The sequence below is a fragment of the Crocodylus porosus genome, unplaced genomic scaffold (assembly GCF_001723895.1).
Source record: "Crocodylus porosus isolate Cpor-Errol unplaced genomic scaffold, CroPor_comp1, whole genome shotgun sequence".
Taxonomy (NCBI): domain Eukaryota; kingdom Metazoa; phylum Chordata; order Crocodylia; family Crocodylidae; genus Crocodylus; species Crocodylus porosus.
In genome coordinates, this window is record NW_017728886.1 from 104,525,463 (window position 1) to 104,542,216 (window position 16,754).

At 40.4% G+C, this 16,754-nt stretch overlaps 1 protein-coding gene across 1 annotated transcript in view; it reads right to left on the bottom strand.

The window, feature by feature from the left end:
- Nucleotides 1-540: 540 nt before the first annotated feature.
- The window catches only part of GALNT12 (polypeptide N-acetylgalactosaminyltransferase 12), an 83,238-nt gene continuing 67,024 nt past the window's right edge, over nucleotides 541-16,754 (bottom strand). The window contains exons 9-11 of the mRNA XM_019536696.1: nucleotides 13,144-13,257; nucleotides 11,027-11,182; nucleotides 541-2,292 (exon numbers count right to left, since the gene is read on the bottom strand). Coding sequence (XP_019392241.1) covers nucleotides 2,155-2,292; nucleotides 11,027-11,182; nucleotides 13,144-13,257 — 408 coding nt within the window. The 3' untranslated portion in view covers nucleotides 541-2,154. The remainder of the gene's footprint in view (nucleotides 2,293-11,026; nucleotides 11,183-13,143; nucleotides 13,258-16,754) is intronic.

Below are 16,754 nucleotides of genomic sequence, written 5' to 3' on the forward strand. Positions count from 1 at the left end.
AATTTCACTGTTTTTCTTAATACACAGTGCAAGCACATTGGACAACAGGTAGATGTCTCTGTGCAGCTTTATGGTAAACTGCATTCCCTCATCTTATCTGCATACCACTTCTTGCCATTGAAATCCACTCAGATGTCAATGGGGACCATTCATGTGAACAGGAATATCTGCCCTTTTATTAAAATGGCTGATGTAATTTAATTTAAAGTAAGTTGGGGGGAAGCATGAATAAACAAAAAAAACCACCCCTTTGCTGCATGACTTTAGTTTTAACAGCTCTTTTGTGATGACACTGGCTTTAATTTGTGGCTCCACCAAAATGGCTATTCTTAGAGCTGAACACAGTTGCCACTGTGAGATGAATAAAATCACTATGAAGTTGAGGAAAACTAACTAAAAGGAGTAAATTACTGACAGTTCCATTTCTCCATGTGCTGAAAAGATTGAAAGATCAGAGCTGAGAAGATAAAGGGAATTTTTTTTAAAGATCCATTAACACATACAATAGAGAACATGTATAAAGAAAGAGCTACCACGCTATAAATTCACAAAATATTTTATTAGATCTAACAAGAGTTTCATCTACCCAACCCAACCCAACCCATGGAGGCAGAATTGTAAAGGTGCTTACAAAAACATTCAAATATACATGATTTTGTAATGATCTTGGAAGAACCTACAAGCATATGCCCTCTGGGTATACTTCCCCAAATCATATAAATAAATATGCAAAGATGACATGAGTTTGACGGGACTCAAAAAAGGATTGTGCATTTTATATGGATAACGAGGACATCCATAATCATAACAGTAAAGATAGGAAAATGAAATCAAGAGTTTTGGGGAAAAAACATAACCTTCATGCTTCAGCACATTAGCACACCTTTAACTGCCAGATATCATAGAAAGACACTTTCCCTATAGCTCACATATTACTGAGCACTATCAAAGACAAAATACAGGGCTAGACAGACTAAACTGCCTGATGGCAATGCATATACTCCTTAAAAGACAGAATCTTATATGGATGTTGATTAAAACCCAAGTTTTCAGTAGGAATGTATATATTGACCTGAGCAGAAAAGGAATTCTTAGAAAAAATCTTATTATAAGCACAAAGACAACCTTTCAGATTAGAATTAAGTTTAAATTTTTCATTTTAGTTATAAAAATTTGTCTTAAATAGTCATTGTCAGTGAAAATGAGAGGTATGAATTTTTAATCTAATTTCATAAAAACTTAAGTTCAACCTACATTGGCAAAGTAATTACTACCAAGTCTGATCTTGCAGGCTCTGTGCACACATATTTTCCTTTTAAAGTTAACAGCTTTGTAGGCAAGAACATCTGCAGGAACACAGCCTGTATCAGTTTCTTACAAAGCCATTTCTAAATATCATTACCTTATTTCTAAATGATGAAAGATGGGTAAACAGTTACTACAAAGCTGTCCTAATGAAGCCCTACCGGGAACTCAAGTACTGTGAACATTTAAAATGCTAACAACAGTCAATGCACATTAATATCAATGTCAAACACATGAATCTTACATGCAACTAGATTCTTATCTGTGCACAAATATCAGGTTCTGATCTGCCTTCAGATATGTATGTGCAACCCCACATCGAACTGCCATGTGAACTCTGCTGCAGTCAGTCACCTCAGGGCATAATTTAGCCTAAATTTTAGTTTTTGGAATTTAAACATGGAGAAGAATTCTCAGCTAATATCTGTTAAATGGCACAACTATAAAAATGTTTTAGTAGAAAAATAAACACTTTCAAGTTATTGGAAGATCACATTAGCGTGATTATTTTAATTTCTTTACTTGCACACAGTAGATTAAAAAAATATATTTTCAATTATGAAAAAGAACATAAGGCATTTTAGAAACACTCATATAGCTGCCCAATAAAGAGAATGGGGGTGGGGGGAGTAGATTGCGGCAGTACAGTACATGCACTGTGCCTAGTGTTTGATGCTTTTAAGCACTTCAGAAAACAGTTTAAAACTTGTAAACGAGTTACATCTTTCTTCATACAAAAATAGCAGTTATATAATTTTTTTCAAAGTTTGCCTAAATGTTGACTCAGTTAACATTTTCCTATTCAGCCAGACAGTGTAGATGACTGTAAAGATGACATCCTACTCTGGATCAATTTCTTTCTTTAAAGAACCATTTCTGGTGTTCTGAATTGGCACATGGTCGTAACAGTGGCGCTGGACTTCCATTGTAAGAGTCAGGCTCAGCCTGTACACACTTTTGGGTTTGTACGTGAAACAGAGAACCATCCTGCAAAAAAAAAAAAGAAAAGAAAAGAAAATGATGTACAACAGTCTTAAAATGGCAGCTACAGATATTTAGATATTACCATATTTAAGCTATAACAGAAAGCTTTTATAAAGATGTACTACTTGTATGTATTTCGCATATGCATGTGTGTATCCTCTGCATGCAATCTAAGTCGCTTAAACTGAGAATTTCTAGAACCTTCTCAAAAACTATCTTTTTGGGGCCTGTATTAATGTTGCTTTACAGCAATGGAGTTTGGGGCCCAATTTTATTTAAAAAAAATGCATACTTCAAACTCTTTAATTCCTTTCATGCTGCCTAGACAGAGGACCCCAGAGTATGACTTTTTCCAACGACAAACTTCAGCTTTTTGCTAAAATTACCTAAAAATAAATTTTAAAAGATACCAAAAGTATAATTATTAAGAAAACCTACCCCTCCTTTTCAGGAGAAAAGGTACACACTATTCCTGGTGTGCTCCTTGCCCCAAATATTTGAAGTTAGACGCCTATTCTGCTTAAGAGCACTGCAACCCCCAGGAGAATGCAAGGTCTGGCACGCCTTCACAGCCAGTCAGCAAGGAACATCCACTGAAACTTTAGACTGGGGCAGGCAAAGCGGGCCGGATTTGGCCCACCAGGCACTTACATCCAGCCTGTGGTGACCCCCCCAGCGAATTGTGCCCTGCCTAGCTCTTCTGCCCCGAGGGTGGGAGCAAGGCACCTACACATGCCTCCAACATATCCTATTATGCCTCGCTCCCCCCTCATGGGCAGAAAGGTCAGCCCCACCAGCACAGGCCAGGGCTGCTGCTGCAGGCTTCCCCAGAGTCCAGCTCCCTCTGAGCAGCAGGCAGAGAAGCCGGAGCACAGAGCGTGGGGCTGGGTACAGCGCGGAGCCCACACCCTGAGCAGCAGCAGCGTGGAGCTTTGATGGGCAGGACGTGTATGTGTGTGTGTGGAGGGGGGAGGACACCACACACACACTCCAGCCCATGGCGCACACCCCTAGCAGGCAGTGGGAGCAGCAGCAGCAAGGGAGGGCGCTCTGATTGGCACTGCTGCTTGGCTCTGGCCAGCGCTGCAAGGAGTGCAGCCCCCGCCAGGCTGTTTGTTTCCCCAGGGCTCCCGGCATTCGTGGGTCACACGAAGGAAGCCCCAGGCACTGGAGCTGGCTGGGGTGGGAAAGCAGCCAGCTCTAGCACCTGGGGCTTTCCTCCAGCGCCCAGCGAGTGCAGGGAGTACCAGGGAAGCAAATGGCCTGGCAGGGCCTGCAGTCTTTGCTGTGATGTGCAGTGTTGCCCAGAGCCAGGCACCAGCACCCCCACCTGCTCCTGTGCCATGGGGGGAGCATGTGGAGGGGTCCCCACACCCCATAGACACCCCCCTGCCCCGCAGTGCTGCCTGTCCTAACCCACCCACCCACACCCCCCACAACTGCCACACAACCCCCCAACATACCCTATGCTCCCCATATGGCCATACCCCCTCAAACTTCCACATGCACTCACCATACACCCCTCCACCGTAAACACACACACCTGCACCACATATACCCCCCACACACCCCACAATATAAAATACTAAAAAAAATTAATGTTGCATTATTATGCAATCACCTCTATATACAGTACACAAATACAAATCATGACAAAAATATTTTTTGTAATAAAATTAAAATATGTTATAGTAGGTGTTTTACTACTAGTGTACAATTTGTTGTTTTCTGGTTCTAAGATGGCAACCCCTCTCCCAAAAGGAGTATTTCGGGGAGAGGGGGAAGGGGAGGGACTTCGGGTGGCAAAGATCAGGGGTGAAGAGTGGGACTTCCAGTCCCAAGACGGTGGGGCACCTGTCAAGGGGGTGGGGCTACCCATGCGGCTCTCAACAGCTCAAACCTCATTCACTGACCTGTTGGGGACTGTTGTTCAGTCCACCTGAAATAATTGCCTGCCCCTGATTCGACCTTCTCATTGCATGGATTCTCCAAGAGCCAACTATTTCCAGTTTGTTAAGCCAACCTCCATTGCACAAGCACTGCCTACTAAGAAGTCAAATTCCAAAAAAAAGTATCATGCCCAACGACAAAGAAATCAGACCTCTCCCCAGAATAAGACTCCAAGACCCAGCTGTTCTGAGTTGCTGCCAAACCTCACTTGGCTCCAACAAGGTTGTAAAATACCGGAGTCATCGGTGCTAAGGTCTAGTTTCTAAGATCAAAGCAGGTTTTCCTGGAACTTTGTTCCATTTCCACTAGTCGTGGGCTACTTGTTATATATCTATGCATCTCTTCTTCTCTCTCACATCTATTCATGTGCATCTCTGCTGATGCAGGAAAATTCATAATGCTCATGTATTTAGGAAGTCAAGCCTTTTTCCACTGTGACACTATGTTGAATACAGGTTTATTACCTCTTTATTTAACTGAGAACTATTCTGCTCATCCTTTAACTCAAGGGTGATTAACCTGTGCCACAAACGGCACAGGAAGCTGCTGTGATGCATGTGAGCCCCATTCCAGCACCCTAAGGCACCATCTCTATTGGGTATATCTCAGGACAGGGGCAGGGAATCAGTGTAGCACTAGAGGAGGGTCAGGGCTCACTTGTGGTATGCCAGCTAAAAAAGTTGGCTACCACTGCTTTAGCTGCACTCCTAGCTAGTCTCACATGAGTGGGAATGTGCAGAATTCTTCAGAGAAGAGAACTTACACTTAAGTGTAAATGGTTCTTTAAAGGACAGCTTCTGCATATGGGTACTCTCTCTCATTACACAAAGATGTTACACATCTTTAGATGTCCTGGTTGTGAAGAAATAAACTCCCTACTCTAGATCTAAATTCCCATTCACTTTGTGCCCTACCAGCCTGTTTGTGCCAGCCCAATCAGTTTGGAAGACTGAAGGTGCTTTTGATTCACAGAAGTTTAGGGCTGGATGGGACCTCATGAGGTCATCGGGTCCAGCCCCCTTGCTGGGTTCAAATAACCCCAGAAAGGTCCAGCCTCCTTTTGAAGATCTCCAGGTGGGGTGTCTGTGCCACCCCCGCTGGGAGTCTGTTCCAGAGTCTGGTCTCACGAAATTGTGAAGAAGTTTTTCCTTATATCCAGTCTGAAACCTTCTTCTAGGAGTTTATGACCATTGCTCCTGGTTTTCCCCTGGGGTGCTTTGGTGAACAGTTGTTTGCCTAGCCCCTGCTGCTCTCCCTTGTTATATCTGTAAGCTGCCACCAAATCCCCCCGACCTCTTCTCTTTTATAGGCTGAACAGTCCCATATCTGTCAGCCTTTCCTTGTATGGTTTGCTTTCCAGGCCTCTAAAGCCACGAGTGGTTTGTGATCATGAGTTCAGCAATGCAGGATCACCCCAAATTACTAGTAAATGCTCTTTCTAAGGTAAATTAGTTCTATCAAAATACATTTTATGCTCTCTTCTTATTGATAAATGTGTACATGATCCAAAAGCATGATTTTGCACCTTCTCCCCCCTGCTCTCCCTCCTCCTCCTGCCCCCACCAAGGAAAGATACATTGCAACAGACATAAATGTAGTTTTAGGTAAGTGCTATAAAAGACACAGAACTAAGTACTGATTATGAATGGTCAGGACATTTTTAACAAACATTATTTCTCAGAAAAAACTGATTTGTCAACATCAAAACTTTTTGTGGGAAAGATGTCAGAGGTTTAAGTTCAAGCCCCCAGTGCACTGCTTTAAATTATTTATATCAATTAAAACAGTTTCAACAGGAAAGAGAGCAAAAGAATGGCTATTTTGGGTTTTCTTGTGGAAAGCTCAGATAGGTCTCCATTTTGTTCTGACACAGAAAGGAAAATTTCTGAAATCACAAAACAGTTCTTCAGGACAAGCAAAACTGTCTCCTACTCAGCAATAACAATAACACTTTAACACCTCATCATGAACAGCAAAGGATATATTCAAATTTTCATCAATTCTCTAATAATGTACACACAGAGAGATGTAATATTACTGGGCTGCCATTGGTTTAATGAACTCACAGCATTTTCATTTCTTAGGTGTCTAGTTTCTATATGCTAGAATTTAGGCCAACTTTCCTCATTAGAGGTGATCCACCTGAAACTTGGAGATTGAAAAGGGAGAGTGTTTTGCTACCTAGAATATGGAATTTTCCCAGTAATCTCATCTTTAGATGCTGATTGTCTCTTATATCAAAGAGAATGTCATTTTAAAAAAATATAAAAAGCAGACATTACAGCAAACGATGCAAATTAAAGTGCTCCTGAACAGATCTCCTTGGTAAGGGAAAGAAAGGAAAAAATATACTGTTTAACTACAGTTTCCTCTTATAAAAGGTCTGTTCCTGCAAGCCCTGTGTTTGGTATTCCCACTGGTTTAGCTATGAGCTCTCTCAAGCCCCCTCTGTATGCAGATTCTAAGGGGAATTTTTAATGTATGTAAGAAATTATGTTTAGCCTCTTAGACCTAAAATTAAGCTGCCGATTGCAAAATGCAAAAATTCTCTGAATTAGAAAATAAGCCACCATGTACAATTTAATGGAAGACAAATATTTGCCATACTACATCGTAACATTTGTGTGTGTTTGAGAGTCTCTTTCCTTCATTTTAGTCCTTATTCACTTAGGGCCAGATTCAAAGCGCATTAGAGTCTATGAAAAGTCTCTCACTGACTTCAGTGGCTCTGCACATCCTGAGTTTAAATTAAGCACTGGTTTCAGTAGAAGTCTGCCTTTGACTCCGAAGGGACTTTCCCAGTTGTCCCCAAGCAGGAATGACAGATCAGAATATTAACACAAACATTACTTTGTGTCACAAAAAAGATGAACAGCCAATGCCCAAATGTAAAATACCTAGAAAAATCAACACACAACTCAACAGGAAAATGCAACAATTATGCCCCCACAGTTTGTAAAACTTTGCCTTTAATCTTGTCACATCACGCACAAGCAACAAGCAAACAGAAATGCAACAGCCGATCCCCATTTTGCCCTGGTAGTGACTGTAAGCTCTTCTCTCCTCCATTTTATTTCTTCATTTTTTTTGGCTAAAGATGGTCTCTCCACAGGATCTTACCAATCTCTTTGAAAGGAAAATTAGCCAAACATGACCTTCTGCTCCTCCTGGTTTATCTTCCCTCCCTCTATTCCTACACCCTAGTCACAGAACCAAGCTTCTTCCTGTTTGCTGTCTCTAAATATTTTGGTTTTCCCAGTAACCTCTCCCCTGATCTCTCTTGTACTCCCTCTCAGCTCCTCCCTATATCTTTCTTAGTCTGTCTCTATCCTCAGACCAACAAATAAGCATTAGCATCCCCATCTTAAAAAAACCCACACCTCACCTATAATGTCACCTTAGAAGAACTCACTTGCCCCTCCAACTATCTTCTCATCTCCCTTCCATCTCTACTCTCTTTAAAAGAGCTATTTAAAATCATTGTTTGGAGTTCCTCCTTCAATTGTCACAGACTCTTTTCAATTTAGCTTCTGCACCTTACACAGAAACTGCTCTCCTCAAAAGTCTCCACTATTTTCTAGCCAAAGCTCAGAATCAGCACCTTGTCCTTATCCCTTCTGACTTTCTAATCTGCCTTTGAACTCCTCTTCTTGAACTCATGTTCTCTCTTCACTAGTGTGCCTCTGTCCTCCCTAGCATCATCTTCTAGCTCTCTCAGGATCCTTCTTATTCCTCTCCAGCTTTCTGTGGCAATTCCACAAGGCTCTGTCCTTGTTCACTTTCTCTTCTTTTTATCTCATCTCTGGATAATCTCATTGACCAGCACAATTTCCACTATCATCACTACCTGGATGGCTCACAGCTCTCTCTCCCCACTCCAGGTCTGCATCCTTCAGTCCAACCCAGAATAACCATCCACTCACTCACTACAGATAAAGCAGATCTCTAAGTTTTTCTTCCAAGGCATTCCTGTTACCCTTTTTCTCCACCACTGTGGACCATAAGTCCATCCTGCCTGTCACTCAGCACCATAACCTAAGTATCATTTTTACTCAGATCTCTTTCTGTGTCCTCACGTCACAGCTGAAAAAGTGTTACTGATTCTTTCTTCACAACATTCCCAAGCCATATCATTCTATATCTGTCCATGCAACTGTAACTTCTGCCCAGGCTCTCACATCATGTCATTTATATTACCTTGCTTTCCCGTCCCTTTGACAAATGCAATTGTGCCTGCTCACATCCATTCAAGACAATGCTACAAAGATAATGTCCAGACCACATCATGCCTTATATGCATCAAACAAAAAATACTGGTCTTGATAATCGTGACCTTGCTGGCCTACCTGTACCCTCTTATTCAACTCTCATTCACCACTGAGGCTGACACCAACCTCAACAGACCCACAGCATCAGTCTTTGTCACCCACTTGTTAAATCTGTACATGAGTAACTGTGCTTTATCCTAGGCTGGTCCTCATGTAGAGATCCTCCATAAGCATTCATAAAACTAACTTGTTATTTATTTTTTAAGTCTTTCTTAGAAGTCAAGATTTTTATTGTTGCCAAGGAGAGGAGAGCGCTGTCAGGTAACTGTGCAATTGTTTCACTGTACACTTCCTTATCTGTCTGCTCATATCTATTACTGCTCCACCCCCTTTGATATAAGAAACAATCAGCATCTAAAGATGAGATTACTGGGAAAATTCCATTTTCTAGGTATCAAAACACTTCTTTTAACTTCATTTTAAGTTATTTGAGGCAAGTTCTTTTTGTTCTGTAGTTGTGCTAGGCTACGGGATCACAGTCTTCCTCAATGATATTACATTATCCAGTTGGCTAAACTTTTTGATGAAGCACCCTCCAGTAAAAACTTATTACTACTACTACATGTTTGTGGGAGGAAGTTGCATCAAAAAAGGATATTAAACAGGAAGGGGCAGATCTGCAGAAAGCCTTGAAATGGGTGACCAGGAATTTAATGCAACAAAAGCTGGAGAACCAGCATAAAGCTGCAAAGAGAAGTAACAATATGATAAATTCAACAGATTTGCTGAGGATTTTATATGTTGAAACTCAATTAAGTTGTTTTTTTAAATTAAGACTTATGAATGGTACTAGGCAGACTTATTTCACATAATGACAAATCAAATCTTTCTACCCTAAAGTGTTTGGGATATATTCAATATGTGTCCTCTTGGGACCAGCACACTCATGACCTTGAAAGAAATAGATGAAAAAAGCATTAAAAAAATGAAGAATATACATTTAAAAAAGCCAGTATTTTAAATTTTACTTTCTTATCCTATAATAGGATCATGGCCTTTAAGTGCACATTAGCTCTATTACTGAAACTATTAATTTCACTACTATTAGTGAATTACAGTTTGCTTATTTTTCTTAGGGCTTTTCACTGCTATCCAACACTTACAGTCTCAGCACCTTCAACATCAAATCAAATTGATAGCAATAAAGCAATCCCTAGACTTTTTTTCTGTTTCACTTGCACACATTATAGAATATTTTTCTTTATTCCAGTAAAGACACTCAAGAACTCTATCCACCCAGTTGTTTTCTGCTTAATCAGTTTTCACTCATAGAACAGATTCAGGTCACTTAGGCAGTATGGTTTGTGTGAATAACGACTCTTAAATATGTCTTCCAAGACCAAGCGCTACATTTATGCTTGTGCTCCATACCTCTGAACACTTCCCCTGATTAGGTGAAAGTATAAACATGAGTGTCGGGGGAAGTACATTTTATAGAATCTTCACACTCATCAAAATGCTCCTTCCCCAGGCCTGGGGGTGAAAAGTGGGGTTGAGGGCTCCTTTTCAATGGGCTGGGCAACAATACTTTGCCAGAGGTTAAGGTGGCAAAGTACAGGTAATTTTCAATGCAAGCCACATTGTGATGTTGTTTGGGAAGAGGCCATCCGTGATTTTTTGGGGGAAAGGAAGTAGCTATCTGTACTTTAGATAGCCTTTTAAATCTCCATTCCATCCTCTATGGTGAACACCATGACAGCAACCTTGGGATATGGAAAAATGCAGGTAGAATGGGCAGAGATGGGAGCAGTTTGGTAATGGAAGTTCAGGTTTTGCAATATGGGATGCAAAACTGAGATGGAAGGAGTGGCACAGTATGAGGAAGAAGAGGAGACAAGGGGAATGAGAAGGTAGGGATGTGTATGTACAGAGGGAAGATCTATAAAGGCATGAATTTGACAGTCTTTACGAAGTTGCCTTCCCACGCAGTCATCCCCTCCTGGTGGACTATACCAAAGAGCTTGTCACCTTCTGTGGCTGTTTAAACTCTAATTTGTTCCACATCTCAAATTCCTCGCTGCTCCTAGGAGGAAGGGCAGTCACATGCAGGGTGAAGAAAGTTGAATTTTAGTTGCTTTAAGAGTTATTGGGCAAGAATACAAGCACCTATGACTATCATCAGACTGAGGTATCAGAAAGAGACTATAACTAAATAATCCAAAAAGGATCATTAGCAACAGGTTAGAGAGGTATCCACAATAATTTCCTTGAGGCTTGAAGAAGGGTGGCTTAAGCCACTGGCAATTCCTTTCAAGGCTAGGAAGACAGATAACAATATTCCCTGTGTGCTGCTACTACATAGCTGTTCAAGGAACAAACAAGGTAATATTTAAAGCCAAGGAACTAAACACATACTAAAAACTAAGCCTTTTTGACATAAAATCTCCCTCCAAATACTGAATTACTTACGGTGTGCGCTGACATGAACAAATAGCAAAAGTCAAAACAGGCATGCTTACCTCTTTGAAAACAAATTTCTGGTTTTCAGGAATGTTTTGTGTGTTGTCTTGACACAAGTGCATTGTCAAATAGTCTGTTCCTGACTCAACTGCAGCACAGGCTTCAGGCTGCCGGGTATTATAACGTATTTCATTATGAGATGTGTATTCAAAAAACTGTAAACCCAAGAGAAGAAATAATGGACAACAATTTTACTTGTGAAGTATATAAACCAAAAAGCATTTTATTAGGATAAAGTACATGGTGAAAATAGGTTTCCACCTATCAACATACAAATAAAGTTCACTCAGAGTTGCTGCTGTAGAGAGAAATTCTGATGACAGTTTTTGTTACAGGAGCCTTAACTGTTACCAACTGCCTAATTTTTAAGGAAAAAAAAAATCAGTCCTACAGTAGCACTGTCAGCATACAATATGTGTTCCTAGCAGCATGCACAATATGCCAAGTGCTCTATAAACATGCAGGAAAATATGGTTCCTTAAAGTGAAGAACTTAAAATCACTTCAGATTGTAAAAATCATTGCATTTTAATCAAAGTCACACAGACTGTTGCTTTCATTTTAGAATGTATCTACTGAAAAGTGCAAATGTTGAGCCCAATCAAAAACATACATCTAATTCAAATTTATAAAACATGCATCTCAATATATGAACTTCTAAGATATTGTTCTCAGCAAAGTAGGTAAACTGCTTTTCAATATGTTCAAGCCTTTCGTAAAAGCAGTTTAATGGGTTGGCTTATCATACAATATTCTACAATGGAGTTTTGAGTGGGTTCTTGAGTATCTCAGATTCTGTGCCAACGAACACTGAAAACAGTGTAATGATAATGACAGGGGTACCAGAAATCTGCCAGGATACTAGACCTTCCCTAGAATTACTGTGATATTTATCATGGATTTTTGCCCAACTCTGGAATTCAGCAAGGAGGACAGAGGAAGTTTAAAGATTTATCTGTATCTATGACGTTTGTAAATCATTTTAGAAAACTAAAATGTATGCTTAAACCATTTTAGATTACATTTGGTAGATAGGGTAAGACAAGAGTTTTACTCACAACAACAGAATAGAAATATTTGTCTACATTAACAGTAGTATAGTTGTCCCAGTGTTAAAAAAACAGGTTGAATGTCAGTTCAGAACAAACAAAGAACTGTTTGTAACAACAGTTTTAAAAAGTAAGAGGGGGACTTTATGGAGGCAAATCTACCTGAAACAGAATTGCAAAGTGGATCCAAAAGTTAACATTTACAACATTTTCTGAAGTAGAAAAGGGCAAGGTATGTCATTCAAAGGTATGGAAAAAGTACTAAACTGAATGCTGAAGGACCAAATGTTCTAGGTATCCATAAGCTTCCAGAAATGCTACTGCACTTTGCAGTTGTTAACTGGAACTGGTTAGAAAATGGCATTTTCATTTTGTGGGAAATTCTAACTTAAAAAAAATCAGGGTGAATCAGAACAAAAGTTTAAAATTTCTGCAGAATGAAAATTCCAAAATAAGTTGATTCCAAATAATAAAATTACGGCATTTTGCTAAAAGGTCAAACAATAAATAAAATTTGTATTATAATGTTATCAAATATTCTAATATGGAAATAGAACTAATACTGTTTCAAAAGATAGTAATTTTTTTGATGCTGCTGAACTAAGGAATTACAAAGTTTCAATTTCTTGTCAAATTAAGGTTTAGATTTTGACAAAAGTAGACATTCCAAATAGAAAAGCGTTCCACACTTGTTTTAAAGATCTGACAACAGGTTAAGGACACTTTTACCATAAATTTAAGATAGCTGCACATTATTTCAATGATATGACTAACAGAGAGACTAAATAGCTGTAATTGTTAATTTATGGTAAGCACACTGCATTCCCGCACAAAAAGAGCCAAATTATATTTTCTGTTTTTTCGGGAACACCTTGCTTTGTTAAGAATATCTACCTCACTGAGGCCTGTGCTAACCTTTGTAGCAAAGAAAGGAGCTAGGTTCTATCCATTTCAGAGGAAGCTTGACAGCCAAGGAGAGGGCTGTGCGAGAGATTGTGCATTATAATATACAACACATTAGCATGTAACATAGCATTAGTGGGAGCTACAGTGAAAGACAAACCTTACCTGGTTTTGTCCCATTCCGTGACATGGGTACAATATGATTCTGTGTCCTGTAACTTCATGGTCATTCGGAGGGTTGTAATCAAAACAATGATTTGCCATTCCTCTATTCTTCAGCTAAGTATGACAAAAAAGATTCTTTAAACCATCAGTGTCAAATACAGTAGATACGCCTGTGTTGCTTCATATCCTTCAGCATGCCCAAGGGGGAAGGAAGAAGCATCCTGTCCTGAGCTGGCTTTACTAAATCAGCGGCCAGCAGCAGAGCCCTGACTAACTTTCCTGAACCACAACCTCACTCCTGGCATTGACTTCAGCAGACTGGACTGGGACTAACTTCACTGGGCAGGTCCAGCCCTGACAGACAAGGATAGCAGGCATTTACTTGGATTGCCAGTATCCAGCTGGATTCACAAGTGAGATTTAGGAGGGTGCATCTGAACAAGAATTTGGGCCTACAGCCAACTTAGTCATTAATGCAACCAAGTAAGAGAATTTGCCACATCAGTCATACATTTTTTTCTGAATTTGTTCATTTTGCTATCTGAAAATTAAAATAGGTGTTTATTGCATTCTCCAAGCAAAAAGCACATTCTTCATATTCTTAAAGATTTTCATCTCTCTCAAGAATGGGGAAGAAACCCCTCCATGGGAACCATAATTCAGGTTTCAGTTCTTAAAACCTTCAAGTGGACAAGATTTTAGACTGTAACTCGAAATACTTTTTATAACAAGAACCCTACACCTCATATTGAACCTGGTCCTTCTTAATGTGATGAAACCGGGCATCACAGTTACAATATAAGATTGAACAATATAATATTTACTTGATTCTAAGATGAGGTTGCCCCCTCCCATTTAATGGGGGAAGGCAACTCCCCATCTGAGAACTGAGTACAATTGTGGAGGGAGGCAGGTGGCTACTGGGGCTTGGGCTCCAGCCTCTACCTGGGTCATGGCCACAGCTGCAGCTGTCCCTCCTCCTCATCCCTCGCCACCCCCCATGCCCGCTGCTCCCCAGCCTGCCCCCCTCTCTCTCCCCTTACTCTTGCTCTGCACTGGCAGGCTCTGGGCATGCTGCAGCCTGAAGCACTGAGCACAGCCCCCGTCCAGCTGTTTAGCAGTGGTGCACAGCTGGCACAGCTGCTTTGGGAGCTGAGCTGTATAGAACAGGGATAGAGCCTGCCAATACAGAGCAAGCAGGGGGAGGAGGGAGCAAAGCCTGGGAGAGCAAGTGGGGAGCACAGCCCACGGGACGAGTGACAGGACATGGAGCAGAGGCAGAGTGGGAAGTAGGGGGCCCACAGCTGCAGGGGGACAGGCAGGGGGCAGGCCCAAGCAGGGGGCAAGATGCTTGACCTCACCACACCACCTGACCCCCCACTGCCTGTCCCCATGCAGCCACAGGGGGTGATGAATTAAAGATTTAATAATAATCAGATTCTATACATGGAAAATTATAACAAATTTATAAATTTTCTATATATATAGAATCTAACTGGGGGGCATCTTAAATTCAGGTCCATTTTACAACTGAATAATTACAATATTTTTAAAAAACTGACAACAAACCACTAAGATAAATCAATAAAAGCTTGCAATTTTTTAATTATTCAAGATAAAACTGGACTTGGAAATATATACTGAGGCAGGAAGTCATGATCATTTAAGAGTTACAAGTGTTTTGCAAGGTGCTTCTTCAGCCTGACGAAGGGCATTTGTGCCAGAAATGTTGCCAAGAAGAATTTTGAACTATTTGAGTCAGTCTAATAAAAGATATCGGATTTACCCAAAGAACCTTGTCTTGCATAGCTCTAACCATTCAAAAATGTAAATTTACATGAAACTAAACAAGGTCTATAAACCAACAAAAGCTTAATGCCTACATTACGTTCATATTACCATGTCCCATATTTACAAAGAAGCAATGATTTTGTAAGGTGATATCATTTATTAGACCTACTGTATACATTTGGAATAGAGTATGACAAGCTTTTGAATGCAAGTCATTCTTCTTTGGGTCATAACATTAAAGATATCAAAATCCATTGCGTACAATGGAAAATACTATCATAATATATTTTAAAATATATCCTTCACTCTTCTGTCAGGTTATATGGTACCATGTAAACAAGTTCAGCCTGTTCCATGGTTGAGTTGCCGGAAACTAACCCAGCACCCCCACCTGGGCTAGCCTGGGTGAGGAGGGTTTGTGGACACCCAGCAGAACTAAAAGCAAGACATGTCAAAGGGAGGATGAGCTCACTGTGAGCTAATGGCCATCCATACTGGGAGAGGAGATGGGCCCACCAGGTCACTCTGCCCGAAGAATCACCAATGATGCAAAGCAACTCAAGTAACCTAGGAGAGTTGTTATAGCATCTAAGATGCCCCAATGGTCCCAGAGGCCTCGGTACTGACATGACTTGATCCTTCATTTGCAACAAAATAGTTCTAGCCTCATATATGGCTCAAACTCTTCTCCAGAAATGCTTGTTATCTGTTTTCATAAGTGCATTAACACAGTTAATTAAGTTAAGACAAACCAAACCAAACAAAAAAAAGTGAATTTTTGATTTCTGTTTCCTATTTGATCAGGTGTCACCCTCATGTTATATTTAAGAGAGATCTGCTTGGTGTGAAGGCAGTTACATTGGACTAATTTCAGCCCTTCTATAAATTATTGTAGTTCAATCAAAGATAAAATAGAAAATTCCATTTATAACACTGGGAAAGAACCATACAAAAAACAGGAGAATAAAGTGAAGCAAGCTTGAAATGCCATGGACATACAAAAAAGAATGAACATTTCTGCACAATGTTCATACCCTACATAAGCAATTATCAAATTAAAGTTATTCGGACTTATAAAAGTTAATCACCCCTCTGAAATAATACACTGTTAATCCTACTTTTAGTCTTGTCTTCAGAACTGATGGCACTATTCATTATCATGTTTAGCATTCAAATTGTGTTGCCAGGAATTGAATCTAAGTGGAAGAGATCACCTTAGTCAGGTACTCGTCCCTGCCATCACTCACTCAGACAGTCTGAGGTCTTCACTTCCATTCCAAGCAAAGCAATCCCTAAGGGCATGTTGATGTGGCCACCTTCACAGACTTGGGACTGACACTGAAAAAAGAGTCACACCCCCCCACTCTTATTGGTGGGCTCTGATACACTCAAGTAAGACAAATGGACTTCCAGGGGTAGTGCTCAAGCTTGTGAATGGGCAGCTGCTCCAGAGCTCTTGATCTGCCTACTTGCTGATCTCTGGTATGCCACAGCAGGAGTGGACAGGGCATATTTTATTGGCAACCGTCTCACCATTGAGTGACATTCCCCCAAGAATCCCCTAAGACACTTGATATGTGTAATATCTATTCTGTACACATGCTCTATGAAACATTGCAATGACGGTCTTCCCATCTAAGTTAACACGTGCATTCGAACCCTTCAGCCTGCTAGGTGACACATTATGTTGTGTCTGCGTGAAACTGCAAATTGAAACTTAATAAACTTAATATTTTACAAGGAACTGGATTCATGTTCTAACTTTAAAGAGATGAGTTAACATATTATCCTACCCAGGGTGTATGAGGAAATTCCTTATA